General features: G+C 33.9%; 1 protein-coding gene and 1 long non-coding RNA gene across 12 annotated transcripts in view; one reads left to right on the top strand and one right to left on the bottom strand.

The window, feature by feature from the left end:
- The window catches only part of Ehbp1 (EH domain binding protein 1), a 331,176-nt gene that overhangs the window by 99,864 nt on the left and 214,701 nt on the right, over nucleotides 1–16,611 (bottom strand). For all 10 annotated transcript variants that reach the window (XM_074049828.1, XM_074049829.1, XM_074049827.1 and 7 more), the window contains 2 exons: nucleotides 4,820–4,998; nucleotides 4,163–4,211 (listed from right to left, as the gene is read on the bottom strand). In XM_074049828.1, coding sequence (XP_073905929.1) covers nucleotides 4,163–4,211; nucleotides 4,820–4,998 — 228 coding nt within the window. The remainder of the gene's footprint in view (nucleotides 1–4,162; nucleotides 4,212–4,819; nucleotides 4,999–16,611) is intronic.
- The window catches only part of LOC141414824 (uncharacterized), a 129,799-nt gene that overhangs the window by 102,102 nt on the left and 11,086 nt on the right, over nucleotides 1–16,611 (top strand). The gene's annotated exons all lie outside the window — the stretch shown is intronic.

Genomic DNA, 16,611 nt, shown 5'->3' with positions numbered 1-16,611 from the left:
CATTTCCTAATTATCTCAAACACTGACATTTTGGTTAAAATCAGATGCCACAGGTAAAATGCCTTTTGTATTCAGCACTTTTTACAGACCTGGGAAAACGATCAGCTTCCTTGTGAGGAAACTCCTCATGGTGTTTTGCTCCATGTAGCAATTCATTTTATGCACACTAAGTGCATGAAAAGCATTTAAACTGCGCGGAAAAACCAGGTTTTTTAGAAGTGAGGCAAGACTTTATAAAAGAATTTTCCCAAAGGATGACCTTTTTCTGCCATGACCAATGTCTTTTTAGTTGTTTGTGTGTGGAGGAAAAAAAGGATTTTTCAAAGGAAATTGCCTTATTCATTCTTAGATGTTATTAAATCAGTTAAGGAGGACTCACTGCAAGTTATACTATGCAGTTTAGTGAAACTTAAGACACTGACATTGCTTTATGAGCTGCTTTAAGTCCATCTGAAAGCACACGGTATTATCAAGAACCTTGTGAAGCTGGAAATAATTTGTAGGTCATAACTAAGATACTCAATGGTATCAGGTAAGAAGTTGCATATGATGAAATGGAAAAACTTTACTAAATAGTGCAATGAACAGCATCATCAAAGTTAAAAATATTTCTAAAAGCCATGGTTATCTGCCCTGAAAGATCTGGGGATTTAGGGATTGAACTAAGGCCTAGCACACGTTAGGCACTCAACTCTGAACTACATCCCCAGCCCTGAGAAAAAAAATTCTTTTTTATATATCAGTAATACGTAAATCCAAGGTATGTTCATCATTATTAAGTTTTTGGAAAAATAATGTAAAGTGTGACTTAAGCCTTAATGAAATTCCCTGTATTTCTTAAAAATGTATAGCTAGGTAAAACGAACAATATTTCCTTTTTAAAATTTTGAACAATAAATTGAAACTCCACTCTATTAAAATAACAATGGTGTAACTAATGAATTAATTAATGAGACAGGGTCTTGCTATGTTGAACTTTTTGGCCAGTACTGTTCTCAATGGCTCCTCCTATCTTAGTTTTCCAAATAGTTGGGACTATAGGCATATTACCACCATGGCCAAATGACAATTAATGGTTTATCTTATGATGCTTATATCAGTATTCAAATTAGCTTACCATATATGTTACATATATGGACATAATTTAATTAATGATAAAAGGCATTTCACTTTAATGGACATAGGCTTTCCAAAACTATACAAGAAATAATCCAAATGACCACAATTCAAATGCCCATCAGAAAGATGATTTCCTTTATTTTTTTTTCCCTGCCTGTGGTACTGGAGATTGAACCCAGGGCCTTCAAGTACTTTCCCACTGATCTAAATCTCCAGTCCCCAGAAAGGTGAAATTATATAAGTACAAAAATTTTTTTTTTTTTAGTGGTACTCAGGGTCTCACTCTTGCTAGGCAGGCACTCCATCACTTGAGACACTCCTCCAGTCCTGTTTTGCATTGGGTATTTTTGAGATAGGGTCTCTTGAACTATTTGCCTGGGCTGGTTTCAAACCGTGATCCCCCTGGTCTCTGCCTAAGTAGCTATGATTACAGGCATGAGCCACTGTGCCTGGCTATAAAGGTAATTTTTAAAGATTACCTTTCTTTTTGTTTGGCAGTAATGAGGATTGAAGTCAGGGCCTCACACTTGCAAGCAGGTACTCTACCACTTGTGCCTTTCCACCAGCCCAAGATTACCTATTTTTAGTGCCATTATTTCAATTTTAAAAAATGGCAGTTTTAAAATGCACTATTATTCTAGGGCCAGCATCATATATTTACAAAGAAATAAGATTTTTACAGCAGTAAATGTAAATTTTTTGTTTTAGAGAGCAGTAAAAGTAAAAAATTGTTTTGATTCAAATTCTTGTTTGTTAGTTGAACTATCAGTGTCTAAAACTTTTTAACATTGGTAGCTCTAATTATCTAACTTAAAGTATACTAAAAACTTTTGTCGCAAGCAAAGGTTATTAATCACTTTGTTCTATGAATCCTTTTGGCAATGGACTTCTTCTCAGAATGCTTTATAGGTATAAAATATATAAAGGTTAAAAGAACCAATTACTGGGCTCAATCCCCAGTACCAAAAGAAAAAAAAGAAAGAGATAAACAATTATATTGAAAAATAAAACTATGAAAATATTATAAAACTGAACTTGAGAAACAGTGAACTATGTGCTTTTTAATGAGCACATTAATGTAATTTTAAAAGAATGATAAAACTAAATGTTATTTGTAGAAATCTAGAACAATATGGTAAGATATGAAAATGTTTGTGATTTCTAAAGGCAACCAAATCTCAGGCATGGTGAATACTGCCATGATTTGTTGTCTTCCACAATTGAAGGAAATGCTGAAGTTTAGCTAAGGAATTTTGAAACCAAATGTATTTTTCCCTCAATGATGTTCAAGGACCTCTTGAATTCTACTGACAGGCCACAGGTTAATAACTCCTCCAAGGCCAGGCCTGGGGGCACATGCCTATAATCCCAGCCACTCCAGATGTGGAGATCAGAAAGATTTCAGTTAGAAGACACCCTGGGCAAAATGTCAGTGAGATGTTTTTAATAGTGGAACTACACTATAGAATTCTGGGAAGGAGGGAAAGAAGAAGGGAATGATCACATCGTAATACATAACATCTGTGAAGGTAGAAGATCTGCATTGAAAACTGTTGAAAAATGGGGGGATGGGAGGGAATGGGTAAGGGAGAGCAATGAAAGGGGCTGAACTGATCAGAGTATACTCACAGTGGGGATACATCAATAAGCCCCTTTGAACATCAACTTAGAAATTAATAATGAAAGACAGACTATAAAATGGGTACAGTGTATGTGGGGGTACTTGTGAGAGGCAGAAGGGTGAATGAAGGAAATTAAGGTGAGGGAATATGGTTAATGGACTTCAGATACTTATATGAAATAGAACAATAAAACCTCTTGCAATTGTTTTAAGTGGGGCAGGAGGGAGTCGAAAGAGAGAGATGGTGGGAACAATCTAACCAATGTACAATGTAAGCCTATTCAGAATTGTCACAACGAATCCCACCTGTACAAAAAATACATTCTAATTTTTAAAAAAACTCAGTGAGACCCCATCTCAATGAATAAGTGAGGCACAATGGCAGTGTGTATGGTCCCAGCTACTCAGGAGGCCATAAGTAAGAGGATTATGGTGAGGCTGGCCCAGGTAAAAACAGGCTAGGAGTGTGGCCCAAGGCAGAGAGTGCTTGCCTAGCAAGCTCACTTTTTGTCTGAAAAAACAAAAACAAAAAACAACAAAGAACTTCAAGAAACTGTGAGACCCTATCTGAAAAGTAGCTAAAGCAAAAAAGAACTGGGGACGTGGCTCAAGTGGTAGGTGGATGCCTAGAAAGCATAAAGCCCTAAATTCAAAATCCAGTATTTGTCCCCCAAAATAAGACAGCAATATATTTCACTGGCTTTTTAGTTGAATTCAATTCAGTGTAAACAAACATTGGATATCTACTGTGTACAGGATTAGGTACTTCCCTTCTTGCATGAAGAAAATTATATATACTATGTACACTGGGGTAAAAAGATATGTCAGCCTGACTATAGCCAGCTGACCTAGGAAGCTCCAGAAACTCACCTCTATGCAGCTGCCTTAAAGGCTGAAAGGATCAATATCCCTGCATACCAGTTAGGAAGCTCTGATCTCAGTATATTAATTATAGTGAAAAAACATATATAATTTACTAGAAAGTGAAGAGAACAAATGTTCCTACCTTTTTGCTTCTATGAACTGAGGCATTCTTTCTTGTTTACCCATTTAGGTTCCTGCTTTTATCTCCTTTTAACAAATTTTTAAAATTTACTTAACAGTTATGGCCTAATACTTTTGGGTATAATTTTTGACAGTTAAATCTTAGAATAAAAGCAATATTCTTTAACAAATATTTAACAGTTAATGAAGGACATAAATTTTATAATCTGATGCCAGCCTGGCACTTGCAATCTTTAAAGTCTATGACAAACCAGAGTGGAGTAAACCATGCATCCTCTTTCAACTGCAGGAAGCAGACTACTTTCTGTGAGCCAAAAAGACTTCACTAAAAAACTCCCTTGCTTTCCTCAAATTAATAAAAATCTACAGAGATGCCAAAATTGAAACTATGTATTTTTTTTCTTTGGCAATTCTTACCTTTTTGTTGTTCTCTTTAATATCTTGAGGATTCAGAGATTTGTAGTCACTAAGGGAGAGAATGGCACAGTGAGTACATACAAATGTTTGACAAAAGCAGCTGTTTTTAAAACAAACTGAATCTAAAAATTTGACATTCAATAGTACCAAAGAGTAAGTAGCAATTTCACAGCAATTCAATCAACAAAACTAACAGTGTGGAAAATTAAGGAAACAAACAAACAGTGATTAAATGTTTCATTGCTTGAAGCTTTCCATCTACAAGAGATGTTAAGGCAGGGTACCAGAAACTAGCCTTGACAACCAAATTTACTGTGAGATAATCCTTTGTTGTCAATGTACAAAGATTTATAGGCTTATTTGTCTCATCTCATTTGTATACTAACACAATTTTTATAGTAACTTGAAGTCAGTTTTTGCTTAAGATTAAGGCGAAAAATCATTTTAAAAAAAAGGAGAGAAGAGATTGTTTATAGGTACGAGGAGCAAAAACTTTTCCTAGCATACACTTCTCTCAATAAAGAAAGGTATAGTTACTAAAAAAGAAATATGAAGTCAAGTATTCCAGGATACATGCTAAGAAATTTTTTTGCAATCTTTTAAAAGTGTCTATTATTTATAAAATGTTAATTTAGAATGGAACCTGTTACTACTTACATTAAATCTGGTCTAAAGTGGTGTAATATTGCGCAGAAAGATAAACCATTTCTCCATGACGTAGTAAAATTGGTGATTTTCACTCCCCTGTAGTTTTTTGTAACTTCTTTGCACCATACAAGCAATGACTGACTAGCATTTGTCTTTCGCCCCAAAACAGGACTTGGTATAGGGCTTGGCTAGAATAAGGGAAAAGAGGAAAACATTAAAAATTTAATGGAAGATGAAAATTAACATTAATTGATCTAACTAGATCATCTGAACTCTTTGATGACAGGTCCTTCAAAACTGTCAATTCATGACAACTGATTTATGTCTCCAAGAGAGAGACATAAATCTTAAGTTATTATCTTTACTTTTAGCCCATGGCATTTGGCTGACAAGGATGTAGATATATGAGATTTTAAACTTATAGGTAAGAACAAGCTAAGAGCTTTATTGATGGAGACATCATGTTAAAGATATTTAAATACTTAAGGCCATATCTGTGTAATTCTTCACATCCTAAAAAAATTTCCCCAAATGCAAAGAAACAAATATGGTTCCTTTTGACTAGACTGAAAATTATGCATTTTGAAATCTAACTATAGACCAAATTGTCAGTAATGGAGAGATCAAAATCATAGTAAGTTTTTAAAATACAGTAATCATATACGCATTTGCAATAGTCTAATGATAATAATATTCAAATATGTTTCCTATATGAATTTAATGACAGCAAAACAGTTTTACAGTTATTAACAACAGTCAGGTGTTGGTAGTAATAGCACACAACAGTATAATATTTTGGATATGCTCAAAATATTTTCTATTTACAATTGAGAACTATTTTTGAATATGAAGTGAGTTAGCGGGGTGTGTGTTTTAAAACTTAAACATATATTTTCCCCCTTGTTCATATACTTAAAACCACAATGATGGTAATAAAATTAAGACTATACTATAAAATTTTTACTCTAGGTTTTTGTTATTCTTAAAATCGTGACATTTTCTTTTAACAACAACTGCATTTTGTCATGGTAACTTTGGAGTCTGATACAATGGAAAACTATAAAGAAACCTACAAAGTATTTCTGAACTTTAACCTTGCTATTAATTAAAAGTGTTGGCTGTGATAATAAAACTTAGATACAAAGTAGAGGCTCTCTAAAAAAGGTAAAAGAAGAATAATTATTTAACTCTAATATCACTTAAGTTGAACAAGTGAGCCATTCTCACCATACTGCTACTTAAAAAGACCAATGATGCCCCCACTTGACAAAAGCATGTTAGTGCCAAACAATTAAGATCATCAGCCCACGTAATTATGATTTATGTATTTACTGCTTCTGGAAGAAGACTAAGGATCACCAAGGATGTAATTTATCATGTTTTATTAACTGTCAGATTAGCAAATCATTATATACAACCATGAATCAGGCAAAGTGCTGTTTTTTTTTAAATGATCACCTCTACAAAGTACATGTTGAAAAGTACACAGATCATAATAAATTTGGATCAATTCTACTTCATATAAAGAAATAGGTAAAATGGAAATCCCAATATAGTAAATTTACTTTAAACATTAGTTCTTTTAACTATCAATCTATGATCTACTATGACTTTTGAATCCCTCTAGTCCTAGTCACTTAAGCTGGTCTATGGATGAGGTAGGGGATCACTAAACTGGCACAAATATTTTTCCTATAGTTTCTATTATTTATTTATTTTTCTATTATTTAAAGGGTTATATTTATCACATTTTTCTATATAAAATGACATTGTCAAGGCATTGAATCATTCTAAGCATGAATAGTATGTACACTGGTCAGATAATCTGCAATTATCATTACACCAATTCATTCAAATTATCAGTTGCATGTACATAGGCAATGTGTAAATGTCTTTATCATTGTTACAACCTAGAATGACCAGATTAAAATGAAAATGTATCATATTATTATGACTATTAATATATCCCTGTCTCTAAGAAGGTTCAATACAAAAAAGCTAGAGGAGCTAAAACAAAATTTGGATTTGTTCCAGTCAAAAGCCTCATATCAGGGAATACTTACTACACTTTCAATTATGGAAATGGATGCAATTACAAGCCCTATAAATAGCCATGTTGCTTGCAGAGAAAGAAAAAGTAGAGGCACTATTAAATCAATCATCTACTCCAGAACTGCTGACCTTTCATCTAGTATTTTGCAGACAGTAATAAATGAATTAATAATTAAATCATCTTGAAACTGTCAGTATGTTACTGGATGACATAGTCTCCATCTTACAGTGATATGGCAGGTTACTTGACTTTTCTATGACTCAAGTTTCCTCATCTGCTATTTTATTAATTATTTTGGAGAAACTGGGGTTTGAACTCAGGGCCTACCACTGGAGCAACACTCCCAGCCCTTCAGTTTCCTCATCTATGAAATGGGGATTAGAATGGTAACTATCTCATAGTGTTGTAGTAGTAAGATCTGTCTCTCTCCTCCGGCTCACTACTTTTCTCTGATCTTATCTCTTGTCTTTCCTTGATCACTTTGAACCCCTGAGTTTTTACTGTTCCTTAGATACCCAAGATATGTCCCAACCTTAGGGCCTTTCTTTCATTTGGCTGGAGCTTTCCTCTTAGACGTCTCCATTCAACATTTTTCACCACTCTAATAATAATGCAACCTATCGCAATACCTACCCCTATCCAGCACTCCTGATTCCCCTTACTTTGCTCCACTGGACAAAGTAAGGGGTACTTGTCATCTTCTTACAGTCCATATACTTTATCTACTATACTTATTGGTTATTGTCTGTCCTCACTAAATAAAAACTCTCTGAGGTCAGGATTTTAGTTTGCTTTATTTATTAACTTATCTCAGATTCTCAGATCAGTTCCTGATGTGCAGTAGGTACACAGTAAATACAGTTAAATGAATAAATGCATATAAAATACTTAGCACAATGTATGGTGAAACCATTCAGTAAATGATAACTATAATTACTATTACCACCAATGTACTATCAGCACTGAATTTCTATCTTTGAGACTCTGTTGGAATTTCAAAGGCTATGAATTTCCTTAAGACATTAAAAAGTTTTATTTTGCAAAGCTTTACCTACAACATTATATTGATTACTTGATATATAATGTGCAAAACAGTGCTCATGAAATGCTTGCTAATATATTTATTTTGATGTGTTTGGTAAAAGAAGTTCTGAATGTCTTTGTAATATATTGCTTTCCAAAAAAGGAAGACACAAAAATATGCTCATCAGAGATAGAACTGAACTTTCAAATAAAGATAATTTTAATATATTATTTCTGCTAACATAGTAGATTACTTGCTAAAGAAAATAAGGCCAGCAAATTATTCTTCCTAACAATGGCAATAGCATTTTTTTCAGAAAACCAAACAAAATAACTTGCTGTAAAAGTTCCTAAATTTTAATAGCTATGAGAAATTTCAGTTTCATTTTTTCCTGCTCTATCCCTCTGTGTATATTTCTTCCTCTTTTGCTATCTCTGTTCTTCCACTGACATAGCCAACACATTCCTCAAGGTATTGCTCTGAATAGCTTTGTCTCTCCATACTTTTCAGCTGATTCACTCTTAGGATTCCAACTATCACTTCAATGCAGATGATTGCCAAATATACATTTATAGTTCAAACTATCTCAAGTTGACATTTCCAGCTGGCTGTCCTTCCTGCCATATAAAACTTGAGCTCAACATGTTCAAAACCATAATTATAATCTTTCCCTGCAACCTGCTCATTTTCATAGTGTTTGCAAATGATAGTGTTATTGTCCCAATTGTCTAGACTTTTAACCTCAGAATCATCTTTGAATTCTTCCTTTAAGTATCATATTTTACTAGTTAATTCATGGGCAATTTTGGTGCAATTGTTGCAAAATTTTTGTAATCTATCTCCTTTTACTTAGGTTATTTAAAGAGTTTCTTTTTTCCAAATTCTCCCTTATCTGATCCATAGTCATAGTAAGGGTCTTCTTAAAGCACAGATAACATCTCTAATGGCTCCCAAGAATATAAAACATGATTTCAAAATATTTCTAACACTGAATCTCAAATCTTTTTCAATGCATTTACTCTCTAGGATGACCTACTATTCTGTAAAATCCCTATGCCTGTCTAAACTCCAGCAACCCCACTTTTAGTCTTTGATCACACAGATCATCATCTCTACTTGGAGTATCTTCCATCACAAGTACAACTACTACAATGCCACATTTGAGGCTGAGGTAAGAGGATCAGGAGCTGGAAGCCAGTGTGGGCAACATAGTAAAATCTTAAAAAAAAAAAAAGAAAAAGAAAAAAAATAAGTTAATCCATAAATTTAAAACTCAGCAGTATTCTGTTAATAAAACCATTTTTTAAACCCATTCTGTTGGATTTTAGATTGGCTAGAACTAGAACAAGAAGTAATTAAGACCAGAGCAATAAGATACTACTATTGCTAAAGCTGCAGAATATTTTGGTCTTTCCACCGCGGGCTTGCAGTCTTTCCCCAATTATCATGGTTGAGGGAACACTGGATAAATCTCAGTATTTAGTAATCCCAAAATAACAGCAGTGGTAAGAGCAATAAGAACACTTGTATCTATACTGATCCCTCCCTCCCTCCCGCCCTCCCTCCTTCTCTTTCTCCCTTCCTTCCTTCCTCCCTCCCTCTCTCCCCTCACTAAACCATCTCACTTTATTTTCATAGTAAAGCTAGTTCTTGTTATCTTGTTATTATACTATTATATAATCAGAAAAACTATGCCACGATTAAAATAATATTGGAAGCAACTTTCACTTACAGTAACATAAGACTATCTTCTCTCTGAACACAACTTTTAAAGAGCTGAGAAAACATCAAACAACTATTCCCAAGCCAAGACATGGAAAAACTGCAAAGCCAGAGACAAATTCAGTGCTGCTTTTTATAATGGCTATCCTCCAAGATTGAGCTGAGAGACAGAGCTGCATTTTAGGTAGACTCCCACCACCTACCTCGAGAAGTAGGAAGAGAAAAGAAACATAAAGATGAGAGCAAAATACAATGCAATAATAAGCACTAGATTTACTTACTCTCAAGGTTTACTGTGAGAAAGAAAAGGAGACTCTAGTTTTGTAAAAATACCATTTTTTTCCCAGGGAGGAAGGGCTAAACAACAGGCCTAAACCCTTTTTTCAAGAATAAATGACCTAGTTTACTTTCTCCTAACACCATTTCCATGGAAATATATAGAACTATAATAGGTGTGAAATGTCACCTGTGTTACAAGGCAACATTATTTATTATAAAAATGAGCCATGGTTGATGAACTGTATGCAGACTTCAAGGCCTATAAGTAACTATAAATGCTACTGAAAACAAAGGCTTTCCTTATGCTTACCACGTTTTTGTAACCAAGCACGTCCCTTGAGGGTCCTTAGAGTTATGTGTACACAGTGTTAAAGATACTGTGTCTTATACACAACAGTGGCTCATACTTATCCACCTGGACTTGTATTCTTACAACTGACAATTTATGGCCCTGCATACCTGATTCTATAATGATAACATTAAAGTTCCCTGTCCTTCTTTAATATACCTGGTGACAAGTAACTATATATTTTCCTCTGAAAAAAAGGTTCTGCAGCTAGAAAATACAAAGAACTTTTACAAATCAATAACAAAAATATGGCCAACTGATAGAATTATGGACAAAAATTGAATGTGCACTTTCAATTTTTTAACTGAATGTGCAATGAAGTCCAAATATCAGGTAAACATGAAAATTTGCTTCATCACATTAGTATTCAGAAAACTACACAAAGTATTAATATTCATTTTCCCCCCAATAATATTAAAAGTCTTTTAATGAAATGAAATAATATCATAATGAAATTTTAAAAACTAAGAGTTGACAAGAATGTGGAGAAAAGGGAGGTTTCATACAGGATATATATTTTTTTAAATGAAAAACCCTCTGGTAACATTTATTATGTTAAATCTAAAGCCTTACCTGTCCTATTCTAGGTTTGTATCCTGTAGAAACATATGCTTATACAGAATCAAATACATGTACAGAAATGTTCACAACAGGACTGTTTAAAATTTTCCAAATCTGAAATTGTCACCAAACAGTAACATGGATTTAAAATTGTAGTCTATTCCGATAGTGAATACTACACACACACACACACACACACATACAGAGTCTATTTAGAGAAAAAATTAAAAATGAAAAAAAGAAAGTATAAAATATATTATCAGAAGCAAGATCAAATATATCTAACAATTATGTAGAATAGAAAGGGCAAAAAAGAAAATAGACCAACATACAAGTGGAGAAAAGAACAGACTTAAGGACTTGTGTGAAAAATATCAGTAGTGATATAATTTTTTTTTAACATTTGGAAGACCCACATAAGTTGGATATCAATGTCTTCCAAATGAACAAGGCATGACATTATAGAACCATGTATCAATAAAAGACTGAGAATGCCACAGAGATTCCACAATGCAACTAACAAACTTTCACTTAAAGAGTTTCAGTGTAGTATCAAAGAAGATAATTACCAATTATTCAAAAAGTCTATTAAAATTTTCTTTTTTCTTTTTTTAGCAGTACTAGGGATTGAACTCAGGGCCTTGTGATTGCTAGGCAAGCGCTCTACCTCTTAAGCAATCTACCGGCCCTAAAATTTTCTTTATTGGTTGGAGATGTAGATCTGTGGTACAGAGCATGTTTAACATGTATAAGGCCCAGGCTTCAATCCCTAGCACACACCCAAAATATTCTCTTTATTTTTCCAACTATGCATCTGAACAAGGTCAACTTTTTTTCATGAACTACAACCAAAACTACATATTACAAGAGACTGAATACAAAACTGTCTTCTATTAAACCAGACATCAAATACTGGCAAAAATGGAAAACAAAAATGTCATCCTTCTCACTAAATTGTTCTTATTTTGGAAAATATAGTCATGAATTCAAGAATATGTATTATTTATGTCAATACATAATATAATGGCTTATTATCATGATTTCAAAGGAATTAATACATTTTTAATTATATAAGTTTTAATTTCTAATATTGTAAATATCAATAGGTATAACTCATATTCTCAATAACTTTAAAAGTTTCTTCTTATTCTGGTAAAATAGAAGTAATAACACTAATCATCTTAGCCATTTTTCAATGCACACTTTAGAATTTTTAAGTACATTCATATTATGAATCACCAGAAATCTTTTCATCTTACAAAACTGAAACTCTAAGCACATTAACCAACAACTTTCCATTATGTTTTCTCAGTGCCGGGGATTAAACCCAGTTCAGTGCTCTAACATTGAGTTATATCCTAGACTCCTGCTTTTGTTTCTATGATTTTCCTAAAATAAGTAGAGTCAAAATATGTCTTTTTATGACTAGCTTTTTCACTTAGCATAATGTTTTCAAAGTTCATCCATGTTGTAGCATGTCAGAATTTCATTCCTTTTAAAGGCTGAATAATATTGTATTACACAGTATGTATAACTCTTATCCACCTTAATGAGATACCCTGGGTTACTTCAATGTCTTAGCTGTTCCGCATTGAGATGATCACGTGTTTTATGTCTTTCAATCTGTTAATGTGGTATATGATACTGAGTATATTGCATTCCAGGTAAAATTCTACTTAGTCATAGTATGTGCCTTTTTAAAAAAAATACTGCTAAATAATTCATTTTGCTAGTATTATTGTTGAGGATCTTTCATTAGTATATATCATAAGTGATAACAGTCTATGTTTCTGTTTTCTTAATATCAGGGTAATACTGACTTCACAGAATGAATTAGGGAGTTTCTCCAATTTTTTAAGAAAAGTTTGAGACTTGGTGTTAGTTCTTTTTTAAAGTTTGGTAGAATAGTTGATGAAACCACTGAGTTTAGGGCTTTTCTTTCTTAGGAGCTTTTTTGGTTTTTTTTGAGAGAGGGTCTCACTATGTTGCCCAGGCTGGCCTTGAACTCTTGATCCTCCTGTCTTAAACTCTGAATACTGGAATTACAGGTGTGAGCCAGTATGCCTGACTTCGGGGATTTTTGATTACTGATTCAGTTTTCTTACTAATCAATGATTGGTGTATTCACATCTTCTATTTACATGGTTTAGTTTTGGTAGGTTTTATTTCTAGGAAATTTCCCATTTTATCTAAGTTATCCAATTTGCTGATGCACTATTGCTCTATAGCAAGATCTCTTATAATCAATTTTATTTCTGTAGAAAAGATAGTAATGCCCACTTTCACTTCTGATTTTAGTAATTTGAGTCTCTTTTTTGTGGTAGTGGGGTTTGAACCTACAACTTTGTGCTTACAAGGCAGACACACTTCCCTTAAGCCACACTTCCAGCCTGTTTTGCTCTGGTTATTTTGGAGATGGGGGCTTGGGATGCAGGTGCAGTCACCGTGCCCAGCTATTGATTGAGATGGGTGTCTCACTATTTGTCTAGCTGGCAAATAGTTCCACCTTATCTCAGCTATAATTATAGGCATGAGCTACAGGTGTGTGACTTCTTTTGTTTTTCTTAGTTCATCTAGTTAAATTTTAATGATCTTTTTTCAAAGAATCAACTTTTGATATCATATCATTAACTTTATTAGTTTTCTGTTTTCTATTTAGTTTACCTTTATTCTAGTTTTTATTAATTTTTTTTTGCTTTTTCTAGCTTTGGATTTAGATTGTTGTTTTTTTTTTCTAGTTCCTTAAGTTACAAAGTTGTTTAGGTTGCTGATTTGAGATCTTTCTTCTCTTTTTAATTTTTTCTTTCTATAGGAAAACAATTTTTATTGAGATCCTACCAGCTGCAAAATCAGCTGATTTCCTAGTTTGGTCTTAAGTGATTCTATGAATGTTTCCTCTCCTCCATACTCTGCAGTGACCATGCCAAACTTAAAGAAGTTTTCCTTTAACAGCTCCATCAACACTTGCTGATGCTACAAAGTTACATCTTTACACAGTGTATGTCCAAAATATAAAATAATATGCACTAATGTTTTAAGCAGATTTCTTTTTCTGAGGCAGAATCTATGTCATCCAGGCTGGTCTTAAAGCTGTGATCTTCTGGCCTCAGCTCCAAGTTCAGGATTACAGGTGTGTGTCATCATGCCAAGCCTCTTAAGGAGAATTTTGCATTTATTAATTTAAGACAATTAGCATATGCCACAAACTAATGCATTTATCCTTAAATTATGTAGAAAACAAAAAGAGTTATATATCATTACAATATTTGCTTTCATAATTGCCTATGTATCTACATTATATAAGATCTTTATTACTTGATACATCTTTGAATTACTGTCCAGTGTCTTTTCATTTCAATCTTTAGGATTTCCTTTAGCATCTCTTGTAGGGTAGGTCTAGTGATAACAAACTCCTTTACATTTGAATAACAGTTTTGTTCTTCACTTCTTTTACCTCTTTGAATATACAAGCCTAATGCTTCCTAGAGTCTAAAGTTTTTAATGAGACATCTACTAATATGAAGATCTCTTGTATATCCCTTGTATGTGATGAGTCATCATTTCTTGCTTCTTTTAAATTTTTCTCTGTCATCTTCTTTTAAAATTTGATTTTAATGGGTATATCAGTGAGACTGAGGATAGTAAAACTAACTGGTGGCTCAAGTTCCAATTCTAGACCCTAAACTAAAGCAACAAGTTCAGAAAGAGTCTCCTTGCTGTGTCATTAATTAAGAGTAAAGAGGCTGCAGACATGGGAGGACACAAATACAGAGGTTTTTCAAGAGTATGTTAATATCCACACATTTCTTATAGGGCCATATGTAATCAGTAATGAAATTAAATATATTGTAATAATAACTTTGTTAGAAATACTGTATTATTACCTACATATAAAAGCAACAAATAAGATATGCAAAGTCCATCATATAATAGAGTATTTGGGCTATATAACTGCCTCACCAAAGCCAGGCATGGTGGTGCACAGGATAAGGAAGGATACTAGCTTGACCTCAGGAGTTGAAGACCAGCCTGGGCAACACAGTGAGACCCTCAACTCAGAAAACAAAACAAAACAAAAATGCTTCACTTGGACCAGCAGCCCTATAACAACTATTTCTTTAAAACTTAACACTGTAGGTGTAAAACAAAGAGTACAATTGTACAGAGACAGTGAAATTTCAGGTCCAGTGATTACAATATAGCAAGTAACATCAACATTTTAGCCATTGCTATAAAAAGCATAACAAAATATACTGGAAATCAAAGCATGGAAGACATTTCCTACATAACTTTCTAGGTTGTCCAAAAATAAAGAACCTTGACTGCTTTTTAGTTAGGCCACTTCTCACAGATAGGAAGCAAAGAGCAGACTTGTTTAATGATTGCTAAAAAAAAAAGTGGCAGAGTAAAACATCTCATCGTACTCCATAAATATGTATAATTTTATATTTTTGTGTATTAATTTTTTAAAAAGGTAGTAAATTCAACAAGCTTAGTGCTTCTAGGAGTAATGCAAACCCACTGTGTATGAAGCATGCATTTGACTCTTCATGCCACCCCTATGGCACTTGGCAAAGGGAACACAACACAAACATGCTGATGTTCATGCCACTGGCTATGCAGTAAGTAAAGAAGTCTGAAATCCTCTATTATCTAATAACAGGCTATTTGATTACTTTGCAAATAGGATAAAATCCTACACCTGACACCATTCTATTCACCATGAGTAAATATGTGTTTACCCACATGTCTAAGTTGACTAATATTGCCTACATGCAAAAGACATGTTAATCTTACCAATGAGTTAATTAAAAATAAACACACACATACTAGCAACAAGTCAGTTAAACGCAATAAACAATTATGAAAATTTTGACTTTTTAACTTGTGAAAGCAATTCTTTGTTGGTTTTCTTATTTAAGACTCAGATGAAGCTGGGTGTGGTGCCTTACATCTGTAAATCCTAGCCACTTGGAAGGTGGAGATCAGGAGGATTTCAGATTGAGGCCAACCCAGAGCGGAAAGTTGCAAGACCGCTGATACGTGCCTATCATCTTACCTATGGTGGAAAGCACAAATAGGAGGATTGGGGTCAATAATAAACAAGGCAAAAAGGGCTGGAGCTGTGGCTCAAGTGGTAGAGTACCTGCCTAGCAAATGCAAGGCCTTGAGTTCAAACCTCAATATTGCCAAAAAAAAAAGAATTAGGTGAAAGGCTAGAAGCCATAACATACTAAGATTTCACAATAACTTGAAATAATTTGTAAAATCTCTGAGTGAATTTCTAAGAGTACATGGAAAATTTTAGAATTACTACAAATAAAGTCCTAAGCATTTAATTATTAGTTATTACAATAACTAATAATTCATATGTATAAGACTACAGAGCAAGGAAAAATAATCACAGGAAGTTAGAAACTCTAGAGAATGAATTAAGGGGCAGGCAAGGTGGTGCACACCTGTAATCCTAGCTACTCAGGAGGCAGAGATAGGAGGATCAAGGTTTGAGATCAAGACCATGTCTCAAAAACAAACTGGAAGTGGTGGTACACATCTATAATCCTAGCTCTACAGAAGCAGAAGTAAGGGGTTGTGGTCCAAGACCAGCCTGGGCAAAAGTACAAGAACCTACCTGAAAAACAACTTCAAAGCAAAGGACTGGGGATTTGGCTCAGGTGGTAAAGTGGGGCCCAAATTCAATCCTCAGTGAGAGAGACCAGCAAGGGGTGGGGGAGAGGGAGAGGGAGGAAGAAAAAAAGAAGGAGGTGGGGAGAAGGGAGGGAGAGAAGGAGGGGAGGGATAGAAGAAGGAGA

This window comes from Castor canadensis, chromosome 12 (genome assembly GCF_047511655.1).
Source record: "Castor canadensis chromosome 12, mCasCan1.hap1v2, whole genome shotgun sequence".
Taxonomy (NCBI): Eukaryota; Metazoa; Chordata; class Mammalia; order Rodentia; family Castoridae; genus Castor; species Castor canadensis.
This window is presented reverse-complemented; position numbering and strand designations above follow the sequence as displayed.